Raw genomic sequence first — 19,161 nt, forward strand, 5'->3', positions numbered from 1 at the left:
GGGGAAGGTTTTCCAACTTCCAGACAAGATGGTAGGATAAAGCCGTGCAGGAATCTACCCACCCATTCTTCAATAAACAGCAGTCAAAGACAAAATTTTAAATGTCTGTTTAGATGAAAGAACTTGTAAATTAGCATGTAAACATATAGATATAATCTTCTACTAAAGCTCAGAAGGCAATGTTTATCAACCAAATGATCTGTTTTGTCTTATGGTTTCCAGAGGTGTATTTAAGTCACTGAAAGAGATGCATAAAAAGTGGAAAAAATGACATTTTGATATCAATTATAAATTGAGGGGGATTATGTGTTTTTCCTCAAACTTAACTTTTTTGTCCAGTATTTGTTTTAAAGGTAATTACATATTCTTGCTTTGAGGTATAGGAATAGAAACTATTTTGTTCTTTAAAACTGTGTTGGGCTCAGTAGGTACTAGGAGGAATAAGACATTCACTTGCCCTCCTCAGAAAACACATAATGACAAGGGCGTGTGAAAGAATTTTGTATGCCAAAGACACAAATTGTTCAGTCCAGCAGGGGGTGACAATGTGGAGATCACACAGACACAATCCCAGTTGATGATGATATGTTACATAATCGAATGCGATTCTCCAATTAGTGAGGAGCCATTAAAGTCTTTTAAACTGGGGGAAAACATGATCAGACACGTGTTAGAGAAATGACTCTGAAAGTTGTAATTAAAAAGGATTAGAGGAAGAGAAACAGAGTAGAGGATGTGACATTAGTCTAGGTGAGGGGTGATGAAAACCTAATTTAGGTCAGTGGTTGGGAGAATGGTGGTAGATTCCAGAAATATCAAAGAGGTAAAATCAGTTGGATGTAGTGAAGGATTGTTTATGGCCAGATGAGTGAAGTTTGACTCTTTGGGTACTGACTTAAGAGATATGGTTAATGATGATTAAAAAAAAAAAAAAAAACAAAACAAAAACCTGAGAAAAGGATAAGGATGAAATTTGGGACAAAAACATATAATTTATATTTTAAAATACATTTGTGTGTTAGGTCAGAATTCACAAAAGTGTTCATAAGTGTTTGTTAAACAGATAATTAGAAACATAGACAAAAATATTTCCCAAAGAAATGATAAGAGCTAACATGTATTGAGTACTTATTGTATAAGTACTTTCCAAGTATCAATTAACAAATTCGACACCTCTTTAAGTGGGTACTATTTATGTCTATTTTACAGGTAAGATAGGAAGAAGGAAACAGAGAAATTAAATCATTTGCCCCATGTTGCACCTGTCGTGACAAGAATGGGGTGGTCTGTCTCCCAACCCTCTGCTGTCACCTACCACTGCTGCCTCTTCATGATGTAAATGGGAAGAAGACTTACAGGCTTGCTCACAAAAGTCAACTTTATAATATATTTACTAAACTATAGAATTACTGACACTGTCTTGAGTTTGAGAGCTGGGGTGAAGGGTGTTTTCATTATAGAAGAAGAAAAACACTCTTTTCTTTTGTCGAAACCTGATGTTGAATTCGTCACTATCACATCTCATTTATTTTTGCAGATTACTGTTCCTTAAGAAAACATTTTTGCCATGCCTTTGTCTCATCAAACAAGATATTGGTAAATCGCCCTTCATTGTTTCTCTCATCAAGTCCAATTTCTTCTGCTTGATTTCAAGTTCCTCTTTAATCTTGTTCTGCGTTTTACCACCAGGGATACCTCCTCCTTTCCAACAGCTGGAAGATCCTGCATTTCGTGCATCCTTGTCTTGCTTACTAACCAGCTCCTTCCACCTCCCATTCTCACACGGGTCCATGTCTCCGTCTCCGTGCTCCTCTGCGGGGTCCCTCGGGCGGTCCCTACTGCCCCAGCCTATCACAGGGGCAGCCATCCGTGCTCTGAAATTAGGTTTCTCCCTCAACACCTGGTTTCCTACCACCTTCACTGCACCCCATTCATCCTTCAGAGCACCTGATCCTCACTACCTTTTAAGAAGAAACCCATTTGAATTAATTTGCACTTCAAGGATTCTAAAATATTTATGGAGTGTCTACTGAGTGCCCGAAACTGCTAAGTCCCCAAGGGCGTAAAACAAAGATTTCCATTGGGCTTCTGCCCTCCAAGAGCACTTGGTCCAGTGGGAGAGAGACACACCCGTGCAGACAATGTGACAGCACAGGGGGAGAACCATAGCACAGCAGCGTAAGCAAAGCACAGGGACGAGGATTCTGGCTCCTGGGTGTCGGGAAGGGAAGACTTGGAGCAAGGAACTTTTGAGATGTGTCTTGAAGAGTGGAATCTCCCCCATTTAGAAAAGTAAGAGGGAATGTGAAAACAAAGAGCGCAGGTATGGAGGCATAGAGTATATTCTGTGGCTCTGATCCAGAAATAAAGTAATTAATTCGTATGTCAGGCACCACTGCCGGGCTGTGGTCCCTCAAACTTCATTCCCACCACAGCCTTTTTCTGGTCAGAAACGCCGATAGCTCCGCATTGTCGCTCTCATTAAACTCAGCTTGTCCTGTCTGACTCTCTCCGTTTCCTGTAATTTATCCCTGCCTTTAATATACACTTCAAAATCTGAAGGATAGTATTATTCGGTGTTTGCTGGCTTTGTTTTGTTAGGAGATCAGAGGAGATTTAGGTGCTCCGTGTTTGGCTGGCCCCACACCAGACCTGACCTGACAGGTGGCACTTTTTTGGGGGAGGAGTGCTGTCACTGAACGAGCAGTAACAGCCCATGTGTTAACTCCAGTGCATTTGTCAGGTAGAGCTCAGCAGGTCTGTTTGTGGCATCAGGTCCTGTTGTTTTTTGTTGTTGTTTTTTCTGTTAAGTCGGGTTCTGGTCAATACACATGGAGCTCAGTGTGTGATTAACAAAGATCTAGTGAAAACATAGAATTACAATAATGCATGACCAGCAGATCCCCTGCCCAGTAGAGCCTTGAAAACACTTGTCCAAACGTCAGAGCTGAAGAAACGTGTGGGTCTCTTCCCTCTGGAAAGAGCAAATTTTAGCCTCGTATTCTGTCCGGGTTTTAATGTTAGCGGTGTGTGCCTCTCTAGCAAATTGACAGAGGGATATCAGGTTAAATTTACGACTTTCTTTTTTCATTTGCCTCAGAGTCTATCCTAGCAATGCAGGAAGTGTCTGCAAATTCACTTCACTTTTAAAAAGCATTCTCTCTCTCTTTTTTAAGACTTTATTTATTTACTTTACAGAGAGAGAGAGAGAGAGAGAGGGAAAGAGCACAAGCAAGGGGAGTGGCAGGCAGAGGGAGAGGGAGAAGCAGGTTCCTGAGCAGGACCCTGGGATCATGACCTGAGCCAAAGGCAGGCGCTTAACTGAGCCACCCAGGCGCCCCTTAAAAAGCATTCTTGAGTTGTTTGCCTCATTGCTATGCATTGCAAAATATTTTTAAGAGCATGTGACTTATCTGAACAGTCGTTCTACATATATAGTCTAGTTTTCTCTATTTGTTTTACTAGCGTTTGTTGCCCAGTCATTGTCTTTAATTAGCTTTGGTTACATAGTGGAATGGTGAGATTTGAATGGTATGGGTTTGTTCCCTACTATGCTAGACCCAACATTACTTAAAAAACAAATGTGTGCATGAGCATCTTTAATTAAGATCTATGAATAACCACCCATTTAAAAATATATTGTGCATTCTTCATTTAGATATAAAATCCACAAATATACTTAATTAAAGGCTGTGAATTTCAAAAGGGAAACAAGAATTATTTTCAGCAGTAGAAACCTGGGATATTTGAAATGATGATACATATACTGCAGGTTATATCTGATTGAGCTTTATTTGCTATTTATGGAGGCTTCAAAAAGACAACACCTCACTTGCTACGATCTCCAAATCATCAAAAGCTGGAAATTTGGAAATCCTTACTACTGTTAACACACGTAAAGAATTCCTAGTGCTGTTACATACCCACAGAACACTAGAGCTACTTATTGCTACCTACCAAACTTTGTGCAATAGGTCCAATTAAATTAGATCAATTAATTAAATTTATTTTAACCTCAAGGTCAATCAGAAGATGTCTTTTATTGTTTAATTATAGATTTAATTACACTCAATCACTGAACTTGAAAAAAATATCCCCTTACAGCACTTAACTCTGATGAGGCTCACAGAAGCATTCCTGTTGAAATATTATATTCTCCTGCCCGTATTCTTCAAGCTGAGATGTACTAGCCGGAGCAGGAAGAGCAGCGAGGTAAGGGGTATTGAAGGGACACTGACAATAAGCCAAGAGGATGGCGTTCCCCTCAGGGCAGCTTGAACCTTTGCCAGTCACCATGCACTGTCTTTTCTCATTTGTTAGTATCAGGAGTTAGTTAATGATCTTTTGCATTCAGGAATTTGATCACCTTTTTGCTTTACGCGTCTTCCTTTCAGCAGCTTTCCTCAAAACTGAGTTTTCATTGCAGCTAATGATGTAAAACAAATGGTAAAAGGAGGAGTTAGAAGTGTTTCAACAACAACAAAAAAATTGTTACTGACGATCACCATGAGTTTCAAATCTATTTCTTACCTAGTGATGGAACTTGTGTGTCTTTAATAGCTTTACAATTTTGCAGGGAAACGCGTGCTGGTAGGATAGCATATTTTTGTACTGCTTACGAATCCAGTCCTTTAAGAGATCATGTCACTGCCCATCAGTGTTTTGAGCTATATAATTGTCACCGTGTGAACTTCACAAGAGCATTGTCTCTAGAATAGCCAGGGATAGCTAAGACTTCAAGATTAAACTTTGTGTTTTGGCTCAGCTTAGGCTGAGCCTTGTCATCACAAGGGATAAGCAGTGATAGCACCTCATTTGGTCTTAATCTATTCTCATTTTTGAAGACATGTTTAGATGTTTGTTAAGAGTTTGTAGAACTTAAAAAGGCGATGCTGCAGAATAGGGAGCGTTTTGTTCTCTGTGTTGTGGGGACAAGTTGGAATGATCACTGAGTCAGGGTCAATGGCAAATAACCCAATCAGACCACCGGTTTATCACCTTTTCCATTTGCTCTGGATCCTCTATTTGCATCCTGTAGCATCTTAAATTCCAAAACTCCCCAAGTTGCCATTTTATATCAAATGTCTAAAGTATTTGTCAGGGTCTGATGACAAAATATTTCCTTTCACACGCAAATATCCTTGTTAGTACCATGTAGTTGCAGTTAAAAAAAAAAAAAAAGAAAGAAAGAACAATGAAGGTTTTAACTAAAATGTTTGATAGTAGGGCTCTTTGAAGATACAGTCTTAACTTGTTATTCTGTAATAATTAGAGTGGAATTAAGTCACTGTGCAAAAGGATGAAGGGAATCAGTAGCTATTAATTTTCTTTGTATTCTGATTGGTCCACTGAAATATTTCAATGAAACCTTTACTCTAGACATCTCCTTTCATGATATTGTGTAAGAAAATAAATGAGTAAGGGACATAAAGGAACCCGCCAATGATTGGAGACAGGATTTTCTTTACATTGTCTAATAGACTCGTTTATTATTTTAAGCTGGTAAAAAGAGACTTATGATTCGTGTTGAAGAAAGAGTTATTTGTGCTTGATACATTGAAGACACTGTTCAAAAGCAGTTTGTCCTTATAAAAGGATGACCCCTGTAGTAATTCTTAGGCAAGGAGGGATAAATTCAACCAACAAAAAGCACATCTCGCCCCAAGTTCCCCATGATTTCTCCACATAGAGCAAAAAAAAAAAAATACACATCAGTAATTTATTTGAACATGCACATCAGCGAGTAGCACTGTTCTGGCCACTCAGGAAACAAAAGGGAGAATATCAGCATTACCTAAAATTAAAAAAAAAAAAAAAGAGGTGAATTACACCATTTTAATTGTCTTAAAAACACGGATAAGAGGAGCAATTAAAATATAGTCCTAAATAGTACTAGCTAATGTAGATTACATAAGTATACAATATGATTCAACTAATAGTGCTCTGACAAGCATAAACCACCGGTTCGAGTAAACAAGGCCCAGATCGATTGCTGAGAAAATGTTAGATTCAGATGTAATAAAAGTTACTTTTATTTCAGTACTGAATGCAAAACACAAGTCAAGTGTGAAGACAGCATTCTAAAAAAGGTGGCTCTGTTAAAGCAAGGAGGCCATTTCCTTTTGCATTTTTATAATTTTTGACTTCTATTTTTGACGTTCGCTTTTTCTACCTTTCCTCCCCTGAGCACTAATTTATCAAAAAATGATTTCAAGGTGCAAGTTGTACATTCTTATCGTTGTACCATTTCATCTCTTTCTGGAAGAGAGTAATACAATCAGCATTACAATGTTAATTCTTTTTCTCTGAATATTTGTTTCACATACATGTATTTCAAAATCATAATGTTGGTTGGGAAAAGAAACCTACGAACGAGAGAGTGATGTATTCATACACTTCCTATTGTGCTGTGTGTCTTTCCCATCCCTACTCCCCTTTCCCTGTAAAGAGCTGTAAAAAATTTAAGGCAGATGAGGTATATTGCTGAAGAAAAAAGTTATTTTTGAAAAAAAACTCAAAAAAAACTTTTATTCTGCCCTTCTACTCAAGAAAGACTACTCAACTATAAATCTAGTGCTAGAAAAAAGCAGGAAAGACACCACTTGCATGTACCATACTATGTCTTCTATTTCTAGAATGGCTTTTTGTTAATTTAATTTTAATAGAAAAAATAAGCACCTTAAGCTATGAACAGGAAAAGAACTTCATTACTAGTGAGTTTAGAATCCAAACGGAATTAGGAACACTCACTCAAACTCTTTCACTCATTCTCTCAAAGGTCAATGCTACTGATTAGGATTGTAAAGTGCTGTACTTAGTATAAACACTGTATACACTGCAGACACTGAAAAATAACCCTCAAGCACATTGTGTTATAGTTCCAAAAATATATTTACAGTCTGTTACAAAGATTACAAATGGAAGTGTCTAGGTGACTGTATTATGCTAATTAAAATTATCTTACAGATTATTTTTCTTTAGGGACAAAAAACATTTTAGTGAAATTAAAGTGATTTTTCTAGTCAATCGAAAAATAAATTAAAATATCAAATAACACTGTACAGTGATTTAAAAGAAAAAAAAAAGGGTGGGGAGGGGTTTGGGAAGCAATCCATTTGAGTTTTTCTATAGCCATCTTTGGTCCTAAATGTGGGAAAACACATTATGTAGCACTGAAAATACCTGTTCTTTTGTGATGCTCTGCAAGTAAAATAGAAAAATATAGTGCATTTTCAATGTATTCAGAGCCCACTACAGAGAAATGTGTGTACAAAACAAGACAGTATAAATAAAATTTACAAGTTTTACAAAGGAACATTTACAGGTTTTTGTTTCTGTTATTTGTTTGTTTGTGGATGCCCACATTATCAAACAAGACCAATTATGACCGATCCCTGGGATCTTTCTCTATTAAAATCATTATAAACAGCCCAATTCTCTTTGGAAGTACAACAGTTCAATTCTGGGGTAGTTCATGATTTTCGTAACTTTGAAAGCATTACTCACAATATGTATACATTCCTGAAATATCTATAAAGACACATTTAATTATTGCTTATGAAATTCTAACACAGTAATCAAATAATATGGTTTAATAAATAAAGCTTAAAAAAAAAAAAGCCAGATCCTTCACCTTTTCCTTACACAGTAAAAAGAGTTCTTTCATTTAATAAGCTTCTGACATCAGCGTTCACAAATAAAAGACTTTTTAAACACTGCAGTGGTGATATTCTGTGCAGCCGATTTGTTTTTGAAAGGTGAAAACGTGGACTGCCCCTTTTCTCCTGCTTCAGAGTTCTAATATAAAACTTACTTCTTTCTTTTAGCTTTTGGACTGCATTAAACAGAATAGGATATAAAATATACGTCAACTATTTCTCCTAAATTTCCTAATGTCTCAATATTGGAAAAGACCTCGATGTGCTCGGATTAAATTTTAGATAACACTGGATAGTTCTTGCTCTCAGAGACTTGCCTTCACCAACACTCTTTAGATGAAGTGCCTCAATTTTTTTTGTACTCATAAACCTACAATTTGTGTGTTTTTTTTATTAAATTCTGTCTAGTAAAATCACTCTATAAACAATCTGTTAAAAGTGCCTTATAGTATTTATGGATCATTATTGCTTTTTTCATTGAAAAGATAGTGTGTTGTCTGATCTTTACAAAAAAATTTCTTTTTAAAAAATACCAGAGCTCTTGGCAACTTGCATTTTCTCGACTACCTGCCAATTAGCAAACAATATCAAAACAGCACTGATTAAACAAAGTAAAATAGCACAAAAAGGATACCAATGTTCTGACAGAGATATATCTTCAATCATGCTATGTGTTTTTTTTTTTTTTAATTTGAGATTCTTTCAAAGGTACCCAGTGTAGTAATGTGTCATAGATTAACACTAAAAAGGTCCAAAGCTATAAACAACTTTCTAAAACAAAGTCCTTATGAAGAATAAACACAAATGATTTTAAAAAGGAATCATCTGAAATCACATATTTAAGGAAAATATTTCATTGATTTTAACAATAAGATCATGATTTTATTTGACAAATATATTCTTTCTTAAATTCTTTATGTACATTTTAAAAAGTCTATAAGATAAAAAGGAGGTTAGAGAGCTCAAGGTGTTTGGATGTTTTCAGGTAGTACTTTGTTTATTGTCACTGCTGTTTTCCTGGCCACCAGTGGTGGATCCTAAATTCCCTTTTTATAGATTCTGGTGGCACTTAGGAGTTCAAGTCTATAGGTGCTTCTTAAATCTTCTCTTCACTGTAGGAAGGACCCAGGACATCAACTGTCTTCTAGCAGCATTCTTATGCATATACCGAAGGCCAGTACTGTTCTCTTGCAGTCCATAATCTCCCTCATGAGGGAGAAATGCTTATCACACTTGGATGCCAGTTCCATGTAAATGAAGCATTTGTGCTCTCATAGTCTGAATGCTGCTCATGATTTTCTTCTGATGGCCAACCAGTGTGATCCCTAAACTCATCACATCTCTGAAAAAGACAAATGTATTTTGGTAGTTACCTTACAAAGGATTTATTTGGCACTCAACTGTCATCAGCTCTTGAATTAAGTCATCTGTTTATCTTAGGCAAATAGATCTTATCTTAGTGGTTTGGGTATTAAAGATCACATTCTTGCAGTGGGTCAGACTGGCAAACTTCACCAGCGTGCTACTTCCCAAGAACCTAACTGCTCAGGCTCTCAATTTGCCATAAGTTATTTTTAAACTGATATGAAATTTTGTATACAAAATTAATCAAAGTCTTAAAATTATTCTTAACTTAAGGTAAGATCAGGAAATGTTATTTGAAAGGTATTCTTGAACCTAAGTGAAGTTTAAAATTTTTAATGGTTACAATAGATAGAGTACAAATGTAAGCATTTTGGGTTCTAGTAAATCAAGAATCTTCGACCATCACCAAAAGATTTATACTGAGTTTCATTATTATGTGGTAATCCTGAGCATATTATTGGTTGTATACTCAACTCCGGTTCAGTTTGATCATTTGACTACATTTTAGGAAAAAAAAAATCACTTTCTAAAATGTGCAATACTATGTTTAATAGCTTAAATGTGACATCAACTAACTGTGTCTGTGTATGTACTTTTACTTTTCCTAATAGCCAGGAAGATTGAGCTTAGGTATTTGCAAGAGGCTAAAATATAGCAACAGTACCATAGCGTAGTATTTCATAATCATGGTCTAATAAGACTTTGAGGATCCTAGTTTTTCAGGGAAGTAGATTGCTTTGGAGAGATGAGGTATACTTATGCTAGCTCTCCCATGTGGTGACTAGAAGGAAACCAAACAAGATGGCACGCACACGCTTAACTTCACGGAGATGCCACCTCCTGACGTGCCAGGAGAGGGAAGCTGACTGCCGGCCTTCTCAGCTGAGAAATGTAAAACCCTTTGCACAACAGTACCTAAGCTGGATCTGCTAATAGAACCTTGAAAACTGTTTCCCATTTTCAAACACATTGACCCAGAGGAACTTCATTGCCCGTGAGACGTATGTTGCAGCCAAAGAAGCTGATGTTCGGAGATACTAAGTGGATTTCCTAAGACCACATAATCAGTGAGGGAGCCAGAAAGGAAAATTTAGTTCTTTTCACTTCCAGTTAATGGCAATTTCCAAAGTTGTTTTATGAGGTCATTCTTCAGGTTAAAAAAAAAAAAAATGAGTCAATCACACACCTTCCAAAACATAAGCTAAACTCTTAGTTACAGTTAATTGAATTAAGCTGCTTTGGACCTCTTCAGAAAGTAATCCTATTGGATGTCATAATGCATTTGGCATTGGGTATGAAGCTTTGAGTTTTTAATGTCATACAAACATGGGGAAAGAAATCCTCCTTTGCAATGGAGAGAATCTCTTTAATGAATAGGCACCTAAATGATACAGGGTTCAGGAAAGAAGAAGGTTCATGGCATGGTGTTTAGTACACTGGCAATGGAGACAAATGAGCTACCACTTACTAGTTGAGTCAGTTTTGGGGAAATACTTACATTCTCTGAGCCTGTGCCTTGTTGTGTATAAAACTACTGACTTAAAATTATTGGTGTGAGAGTTTAAAAATTTACTGTAAGTTCAAAGGTCTATTTAGCACAACACCTGGCACATAGTAGGCACTTACTAAAGCGATGATTTTCTCCTTGATTCTGTGGTTTACCTCTCTTTAATACATGGCAGATATAAAGCTTGGATTGTACATAACATAGGCTTAAATAGAATTTTGAGAGTTTCAACTTACTCAATAGTCATCCTGGCCACTGATTCAAGGGAGTTGTAGCCAGCTGCTGTGAAGTTATCTTTATACCTTTCCATCTTAATAGCTTGTAGCCATTCTCCAACTGAACAGAAGGTAGTGAAGTCAGGAGTGTTTTGATCCAAAAGAGGACTTATTGGCCTAGATACAAATGAAAACAGAAAAGCAAATTTTTTTTTTTCATGAACTACTAAAGAAAGAATGTCTTGGCCCGTACAAAAATAAGGGTATAAAGAATAAAATGACATATTCTAATGGGTGTTACAGTAACAGATAAACAGACAAATCTATACAAATCTAAAGGTTGCCCGGTAACTACGAACTCCGAAATTTACATTGTATTTAGATTTGACGACCACCAGATGTGTCTTCCACACATTTTTAAAAAGTACAGCCAACAGTATTTGGAATCAGTCCATATGTATTTGTTCATTTGCTTCACCAAGAGCAACTGGGAATAAAGGAAGCACATTTAACTGTGGACTAACTCGTTTCGACTAAGTGATGCTATTGAGAACGCTGCTTCGCCTTACTGACGGCAGCCTGGCTAGCGCCTAGTGAGCTCAGACACCTCTGCCGGGGCCCAGCGAACGTCAGGTGTACCTGGCCGCTGGAGTGGAAAGATTTCTAGTAAGCCTCACAACAGGGCAAGCCACGGGCAGAGAATGGATGGAGTGTTTTGGACTCCTTTTAATGGGTAAGCCTCTTTCATCCCATACTGAGCTACCGTCATTAACTTTAACTTCACAGAGTCATTTTACTAAATGACTCAAAGCAAAAAAAATACGGCATGCAAAAATAATAAAGTGATAATATAGTGATAAAGACCCACATAACAATAATACTGACTTGAAAATGTGAAATGCCACCTAATCACTAAATTCCAGTTTGGAAAGTCTTCTAAAAATGCCAGCCAGTGAAGCTGCCATAACTTTTAAGAAAACCAAAAGGCAATAATAACAGCCCTCGTTAAACACTAATTTAATTAAGGTAAGCCATCTGAAAAGAAATCAAAAACTTCTGTGAACACAATAAGTTTCACATTGGTTTATAGTTTAACACAAATGTCAACTTGCCAGTGGGTTAGGACTGAGGAGATAAATGGCTCAAGTGAGTATTTGAATGTCCCCTAGATTCCATTCCCTTGGTATTTCTTACCTACTACAAGTTCCCAGGGGCGTTTTCAGACTATTTGGGTTTCGAATCATTTTGTCTAGAATTCCAACTATCTGTTCAAACTTTGGCCTTTCCGCACGTTCCTTTTGCCAACAATCCAGCATCAATTGATGAAGACCAGCCGGGCAGTCCATGGGTGCTGGTAAACGATAACCTTCTTCTATTGCTTTTATAACCTAATAGCCAAAGGGACATTAAAAATATTATTGATTGAGGTTCAATTATAATAACATGCATTGTCTAGTAGGCAAAGTGATTTATCTAGATAAGAGTGAAGCGTCCTTTGAAGTTTTGCAAAAGACTTGCTTATTGTTTTCCTGAACACCCATGAACATTCAAATGTGTTATTAAGGGGTGCATGAAGAGCACGATATCATGACAGTTCTTAGTTGACTCAGTAATTAGGAGCAGCGATTAAGGTCACCCGGGGTGCAAGAGATGGAAAAATTTTCATGTCATCCCAGAGGTTTTGAAAAGGAGTATGTTATGAAACCATTTTACTTGCATATGGCTGTACATGTACATATTTGTCTAGGGATGTATGAATTCTATTAGTTGTAAGAGGAAGGTCTGAGTTACCCAGAACTGCCCCCCCACCAAGTGTCACTTTTTGTGGGGCTCAAATGACACTTTCCAACAAAATCTCAAAATATGTGAATGTGCTATGATAGAAAATATTACCAAGCACACTATTATTTTAAATAATATGGAGCCTACCTATTTGGAAATGTATAGGATTATAATATATAGTGGTGTGCTGGGACAAGTAATATACATGAAGGTGACTGTACCATTTTCCAACTCCAAGTTTAGTGACCTCACACTGGCAGACTGAAATCAGTCTTGGGAAGGGGCCATGGAAAGGGTTACACCCGGAAATTGGGAAAGGTTAGAAATTAGGGCTTTCCCACTCAGAGTGCTGGTTGTTCAAGTCTTAGCAGCACATCACTTTGTATTTACATCTAATAGCAGCCTGAGACACTGCATCAGTAGCTTTGAATGTTCATGAAAAATAAGTCTCCAAAGACATGGGTACATGGCAATCAAAAAGTCTGAAAGCTACTTATTCAGACTTGTTTCTTTTTATTTATATGGAGAGCAAAAATAGATCTTAAAAATCAGAAATTGCTACAATTGGAGAAGCACAGGAAAATAATTAAGAAGGCAAGCAACACAAATAAGAACTTGTAAAACAGGGGCGCCTGGGTGGCTCAGTCGTTAAGTGTCTGCCTTCAGCTCAGGTCATGATCCCGGGGTCCTGGGATCGAGCCCCGCATCGGGCTCCCAGCTCCGCGGGAAGCCTGCTTCTCGCTCTCCCACTCCCCCTGCTTGTGTTCCTTCTCTCACTGTCTCTCTCTGTGTTAAATAAATAAAATTAAAAAAAAAAAAAGAACTTGTAAAACATTAACATCAAGGGGGATTAACAAATCCTTTTTGATACTGACTGACATAATGGCAGTAGAAATGCAAAACAACAACAAAAAAAATGACTCTGGAAAAAAACAAATGTAACCTTGAATTTTTGAAGAAAATAAAGCCAAATGTAGGCAGACATTTTTTTTTTTAAAGATTTTATTTATTTATTTGACAGAGACAGAGATAGCGAGAGCAGGAACACAAGCAGTGGGAGTGGGAGAGGGAGAGCAGGCTTCCCGCCGAGGAGGGAACCCGATGTGGGACTCGATCCCAGGACCCTGGGATCATGACCTGAGCCGAAGGCAGACGCTTAACGACTGAGCCACCCAGGCGCCCCAAAATGCTGGCTTTAAGAAATGTTGATTAACTTAATATTTATAGGGAAACATATCCCTAAGATGCTTGTTGACATTCAAGAATAGCACATTGAAATGTAAAAGGTTGCCGATTGGGATGAATAAAGTAGCTGGCATCAACAATTTTTACAGAAAATTCTTCATATAAGAAAAGAAAAAAAAGTACACTTTAGGAAAAATCTACGTATGCAAATTGATAAAATTTAAAAGGTAAATAGATTAACTTAATTATAATAGTTTTTGAAAAGTACTGCAAGAGAAAATCCTCAGCTGAAATTCCTGCCTGATTACTACATTGTACGTCCTACACATCATTTACTTGTACTTTGGAAAGCGAGGTTAAGTTATTTAAACAGTGGCTTAAGTTGTGAATAAGTAAATCGACAACTTCTAAAAATTTATATATTCAAAATGACCAATAATAAACAATCAGGAGGCATTTTTTTTTTTTAAACTGGGAAAAGAGTAGCTTTCCTTATATTTGAGGTTGCTTGTATTTGAACATAAGCAGTATCTTTCTGATTTGACAGGACTCCACCCCCATCCTCATAACATTAGTGCAGTCCTTATTATTTTGAACCACCTTCTAACCAATCTCCCTGCTTGTAGTTTGTCTTCAGATGTCCAGAAAGGAACAAGGCACGTAGAGTGATCTTTCCATTTTTCTGGCCCTGTAAATAATCTTTAAAAATGCAAATCTAGGGGTCCCTGGATGGCTCAATCGGTGGAGCATGAGACTCTTGATCTTGGAGATGTAAATTCGAGCCCCACATTAGGTATAGCAATTACTTAAAAATTAAAAAATAATAAAATGTAAATCTAAATCTTATCCTGATCCTCCTGACATTAGAACTCTTCAGCAGTTCTCCAAGCCTTCATAAAAACATTTAGAATTCTTCATCACTGAACACAATATATTCTTAAGTCTTTGTGCCAATGAACATAGTACCATTAAATGACTCATAGGAATGAGTTAATGAACCCTCTGCGGTTTCTCCTATTACATTATAGGAATTTCATGATTCCTATTATTACAGCAGGGAAACATTTATCTCAGCACAAAATTAAACTTCTGACTTTCAAAGATACAGTGGTTTACGAACTTTTTAAGGAAGAGCAGCTAAGGACAGCATTTAAAATAAAAGATCCTCTGGATTGGGAATGGACTTTGGGACCCTAAATTTCCCATTAGGAATCATGCACCTACCTCTAGGAGCACTAGAGAGAATTGCAGGGAAACTTCAGCTTCTATAGAGCACAGGTCGGCATAATCCAAGGTATACAGACCCTCTGAGGGTAAACCTGCCGATGGGGGATGATTCAGGCACAAACGGAATCTAGAGGTTCTACAGTTTTTATTTGGTTAGCTGCATTTCATTTCCAGTTGGGAATGTAAAAAGTACTTTCCGAAAATAGTTATACATTCTTGGAAACAACAAGGCACACAGGTAAAACAGTTGAACCTACACTTTACTTAGAGCATTATGTAATTATTCACAAAATTCATTTAAGACACCTTCTTCGAAATTACCAGAAGCCCCTTGGACAGGGATTTGACCATCCAGATCTAGCCTTAATATTCTAATAAAAGTCAAAGAAAACAGAAAAACGTTAAGCAATTTCTAATTCTAGATAGGTCCCAGATTAATAGGAAGTGACTTTGGTAAATGACATTTATATAGGAGGCACTTCTTTGGTATATACTGTAAAGAAATACTTAGAAATAAAAACAAGAGTTGCTTGCTGCAAAGTGTTTGAGTATTATTATAGTATGATCATTGTAATTAAGAGAAAAAGGAATACAGAAAGACCCCTTGATAATGGGCCTGTAATAACTCAAAATGGGATCTAACATGATTGACTTCTGCTTTTTGCTCATGCTCATTTCCATTGCATTAACCTCACAATAATATATAACCCACATTTTATGCAATTAAATATTTTGGACCACATATATGGGATTATGGCTAAGTTTTACCCCCCCAAAAAAATCACAATTTTGTTTCTATCATAATATAAAAAATACGAAGTCATAAACCAGTGGTGGTTTTTAAAAGGAAAAAAAACAGGGCTCACAATTTAACTGAGGTTAAATTTAGTTAAAGTGTATTATATTTTTGAAGCTCTTAAAATGTCCTTTAGTGAAACATTTTAATAATTTAACTTTATGGAAATTTGTTTTTATCATCCTTATGACTACCTGTCAGTTTAACTAACAATTTATTGGTCTAGCTTAAAGTGAGAAGAAATGACTTTGTTGAGTACTATAAACAGAAAAAATATAATCTATATAAAGAATTTCAAAATTTCAAAATTTGAGGGTAAAAGTTTTATTTGAACTAATTAAGACACACATTTAATTTAAAATAGCTACTGTGAATGCTAAGAGTATTTTCAATTTCTGTAATATTTATTATGTTTGACTGAATTTACATACATAAAGATTTTTCTTTGAAAGGCCATTACAGAAAGGGCCAAACATCTGCAGATTTTTAAGAAAAAAAAAAAGGAAGAAAGAAAATTAGAAATTTATTTGGGAAGCTCACCCTCAATTTTAATAGCAAATAACTAAATTCTAACTGCTCCCATTGCAGTGAAAATTCAAGAAAGTTATACATACATGAAAATACAGTAAGAATCCGTTCAAGTGTTAATTAAGCGATAACCTGTTTGGATGTGGATATCATCAGCCACACGCATACTATCTTTTCCCAAGTTTTTCTTGCTCACTGCCCTGCCTAGCATGCAAATAAAGCCTTCTGGAAACTATCTACCTTACTGACTTCTATAATACTCCTGGTCTGTTCAGAGTGATCACAGAAACCTCCCTTTATTCAGCATCAGCCTGGAGTTTTGTGGACTTGCTTACCAACATAACCATCAATTTACATGTTTCTCACGGTGTCTTATGAAAAGTCTTAAAATCCAAGGCACTTGAAATATGAAGGCTTTCTAAAATCCCTGACAAATTCCTAGCAACTAAATCTGAACAACGTAAAGTTAGTTAATTCACTTAATAAATCGATCTAAACTAATTAAAAATAATAATATCTGGTTAGATCTGTTGAAAGCAAACTTCCCAGAAAACACAATCTATTCACACATGCACAAGATTTCCATATGCACTGGAGGTTGTCAGATCTCTTAAGTCTCTCCATGAACTCCTACCAGAGACTTCAAGTAAAGAAGCTTTTATCTAGAGAATTTTTTGCCAGAATGAAATTCATTATTTTGAACTATTCATTTTTTTCACCATTTGCATTTTGAAACTTAAACATGTAGTTGCTCAAATAGCACTTTAACAACATAAGTATAAAATAATAAGTATTATTCTATAAGAAGAATATTAATATAAATTTCACCATAAAAACAACTGTGTGGGTAACCTCTTACCATTATAGAAACTTGTGTCTGAATTTATAATTCAGACCTTCAAAATTACAAAAAAAGAAGAAAGATAGTGCTAAATGTTCTAGGACAGAAGCAAATGTCCTTGTAGACATAATTTCATTTGATCAGTAAAAATATTTATTAATTCTTGATACACTAATTATATATTTTTGACATTTCATTTTCAGGAAAAACAATATCTAAGGAATTCTAAAAATTAAAATTGAAGATTTTTTTCTTCTTAACCATTTCTATTACTTGTTTTTTGGAAGTTCAGTGAACTTTGAATTTAAGTCATCTTATATTCCTGTCATTCCCTTTATGTTTGAATCTAGTACAGAAGGAAGGTGTCAAAAGAAATGAAACTCCAGCGAGTGTCTAGGGAATGTAAATATTTCTCTTTCTCTGCCCCAAGGATTTGTTTGCCCACATTTTGACGGTCCATGGAATCCTTGACACTGAGTCCTGTCAAATATTAACAACTTTGCCTCTGTCAAACGGATGCATCATTTAGACTTTTATCTTTGAAAAACAAAAAACCCAAACCAAAAAAACAAAAGAGTTTCATGTCATCTCTCAGTTCAAAGCACCAAAGCATTTAGATGACTTAAAAGCTCCACCTCTTGAGGCTCTGAGCTTTTCAACTAATTCAGAAACTTGTTCAACCTTACCAACAAACGATCTGACTTTAGTTGTCGAAAAATAACTATTTACAAGTTTTAGGAATTTGATACGGTAAATTCTAAAATTAAACCCCCAATACTGATTTGATATAACAATGTTTGTGACCTCTTTTTGAAAAATAACTCAATTTTTAACTTTAGTCAGCTTCTATTGCTGTCCATGTTTATAATACTTCAAGAATTCAGTATTCCAGTTTGCTGGTCATATTCCTTTAAATGGCAATACAGACTTTCCTCAAGCACCACTTACTTCTTTACTCGTCAAGAACATGCATTTGTACCATTTCCAAACTCCTTCATAAAGCCTTTCATCAATTTGCCCCAACTTAATCTGCATATCAAATCACTACCAATGTGCACATCTGTGTTCTAGGATAGGGAGTATATTTGGTTCATCTCTACACACTTTGCTAAGCTTTTGCTTCTGGACTGTTCAATGTGCCCCCTTGGAAAATTTTCTCATTAGTTATGAACCAAAATCTTCTCAGATTTCCAGTTCAAATCCAGGATATTTTCCTAGGTTTTACACTTGCTCTACTTTTATCTAAATTTCACTCACATTTTCAGTAAGTTGAACTATATGAATCTGCCAGTATTTGAAAGTTTCTGACCTACACAAATGCCAATTTCATAAAATTCAACCTAACAGAAGCAAATATTCACTTGCACTTATGCTATATTATTTCATAAGTGGTCTCTTGGTGTGAGATGTATGCTCCCAAGAACTGCCATCAACTTCTTTTCTCAAAGGCTAACAGCATGTTTTATGCCTTAGTGTGTATCAAGATGCATATTTAATTAAGGGCTAATTTTTTAGGAGTTTCCAAACATACTCCCATTGTGATTACATTCTAAAATATCACTACAAAACCCTTACCAATACTGATCATAACATCTAGTTTGTCTCATGAAATTAAAATTTAATCAAATCAACCAACAATAGATAATTTAAATCCATTTTCTCAGGACATTAAAAGAAAAAGAAAGATAAGCTTTGAAGACAAAACACAGCCTTCCTTCCCCTCCTCTCTGCAAATGATTCTTTTACTCATGTGACTTTCCCACTATAGTGGTGCAAGCACAGCATCATTGCATCATTATCTTTACTAGGAGGACATATCTTTTGTACGCTTCTATTACATCGAGAGGATTTGAGAGAGAAAAAAGAAAAAGCAATTCTTCAAAATGAAATTAATTGAACCACTAATTTATGGTAATTTTTGTGGGAATAACTATGAAAACTCAGCAATCATATTTTTCTAATTCTATAAACGTTTCTTATGAGCCATTACCTACATGTTCCAATAACAATGAGTATTAATATATGAATTCCTTTTTGTTTAACTAGCATAACACCTA

The 19,161-nt window shown here is 36.0% G+C and overlaps 1 protein-coding gene across 3 annotated transcripts in view; it reads right to left on the reverse strand.

Moving 5' to 3' along the window:
• Positions 1-8,588: 8,588 nt before the first annotated feature.
• EPHA7 (EPH receptor A7) overlaps positions 8,589-19,161 on the reverse strand; it is a 162,674-nt gene continuing 152,101 nt past the window's right edge. For all 3 annotated transcript variants that reach the window (XM_034991504.1, XM_034991502.1, XM_034991505.1), the window contains exons 15-17: positions 11,940-12,133; positions 10,767-10,922; positions 8,589-9,000 (exon numbers count right to left, since the gene is read on the reverse strand). In XM_034991504.1, coding sequence (XP_034847395.1) covers positions 8,886-9,000; positions 10,767-10,922; positions 11,940-12,133 — 465 coding nt within the window. In that variant the 3' untranslated portion in view covers positions 8,589-8,885. The remainder of the gene's footprint in view (positions 9,001-10,766; positions 10,923-11,939; positions 12,134-19,161) is intronic.

This window comes from Mirounga leonina, unplaced genomic scaffold (assembly GCF_011800145.1).
Source record: "Mirounga leonina isolate KUSES-001 unplaced genomic scaffold, KU_Mleo_1.0 Mir_53, whole genome shotgun sequence".
In the NCBI taxonomy this organism is placed as follows: Eukaryota; Metazoa; Chordata; class Mammalia; order Carnivora; family Phocidae; genus Mirounga; species Mirounga leonina.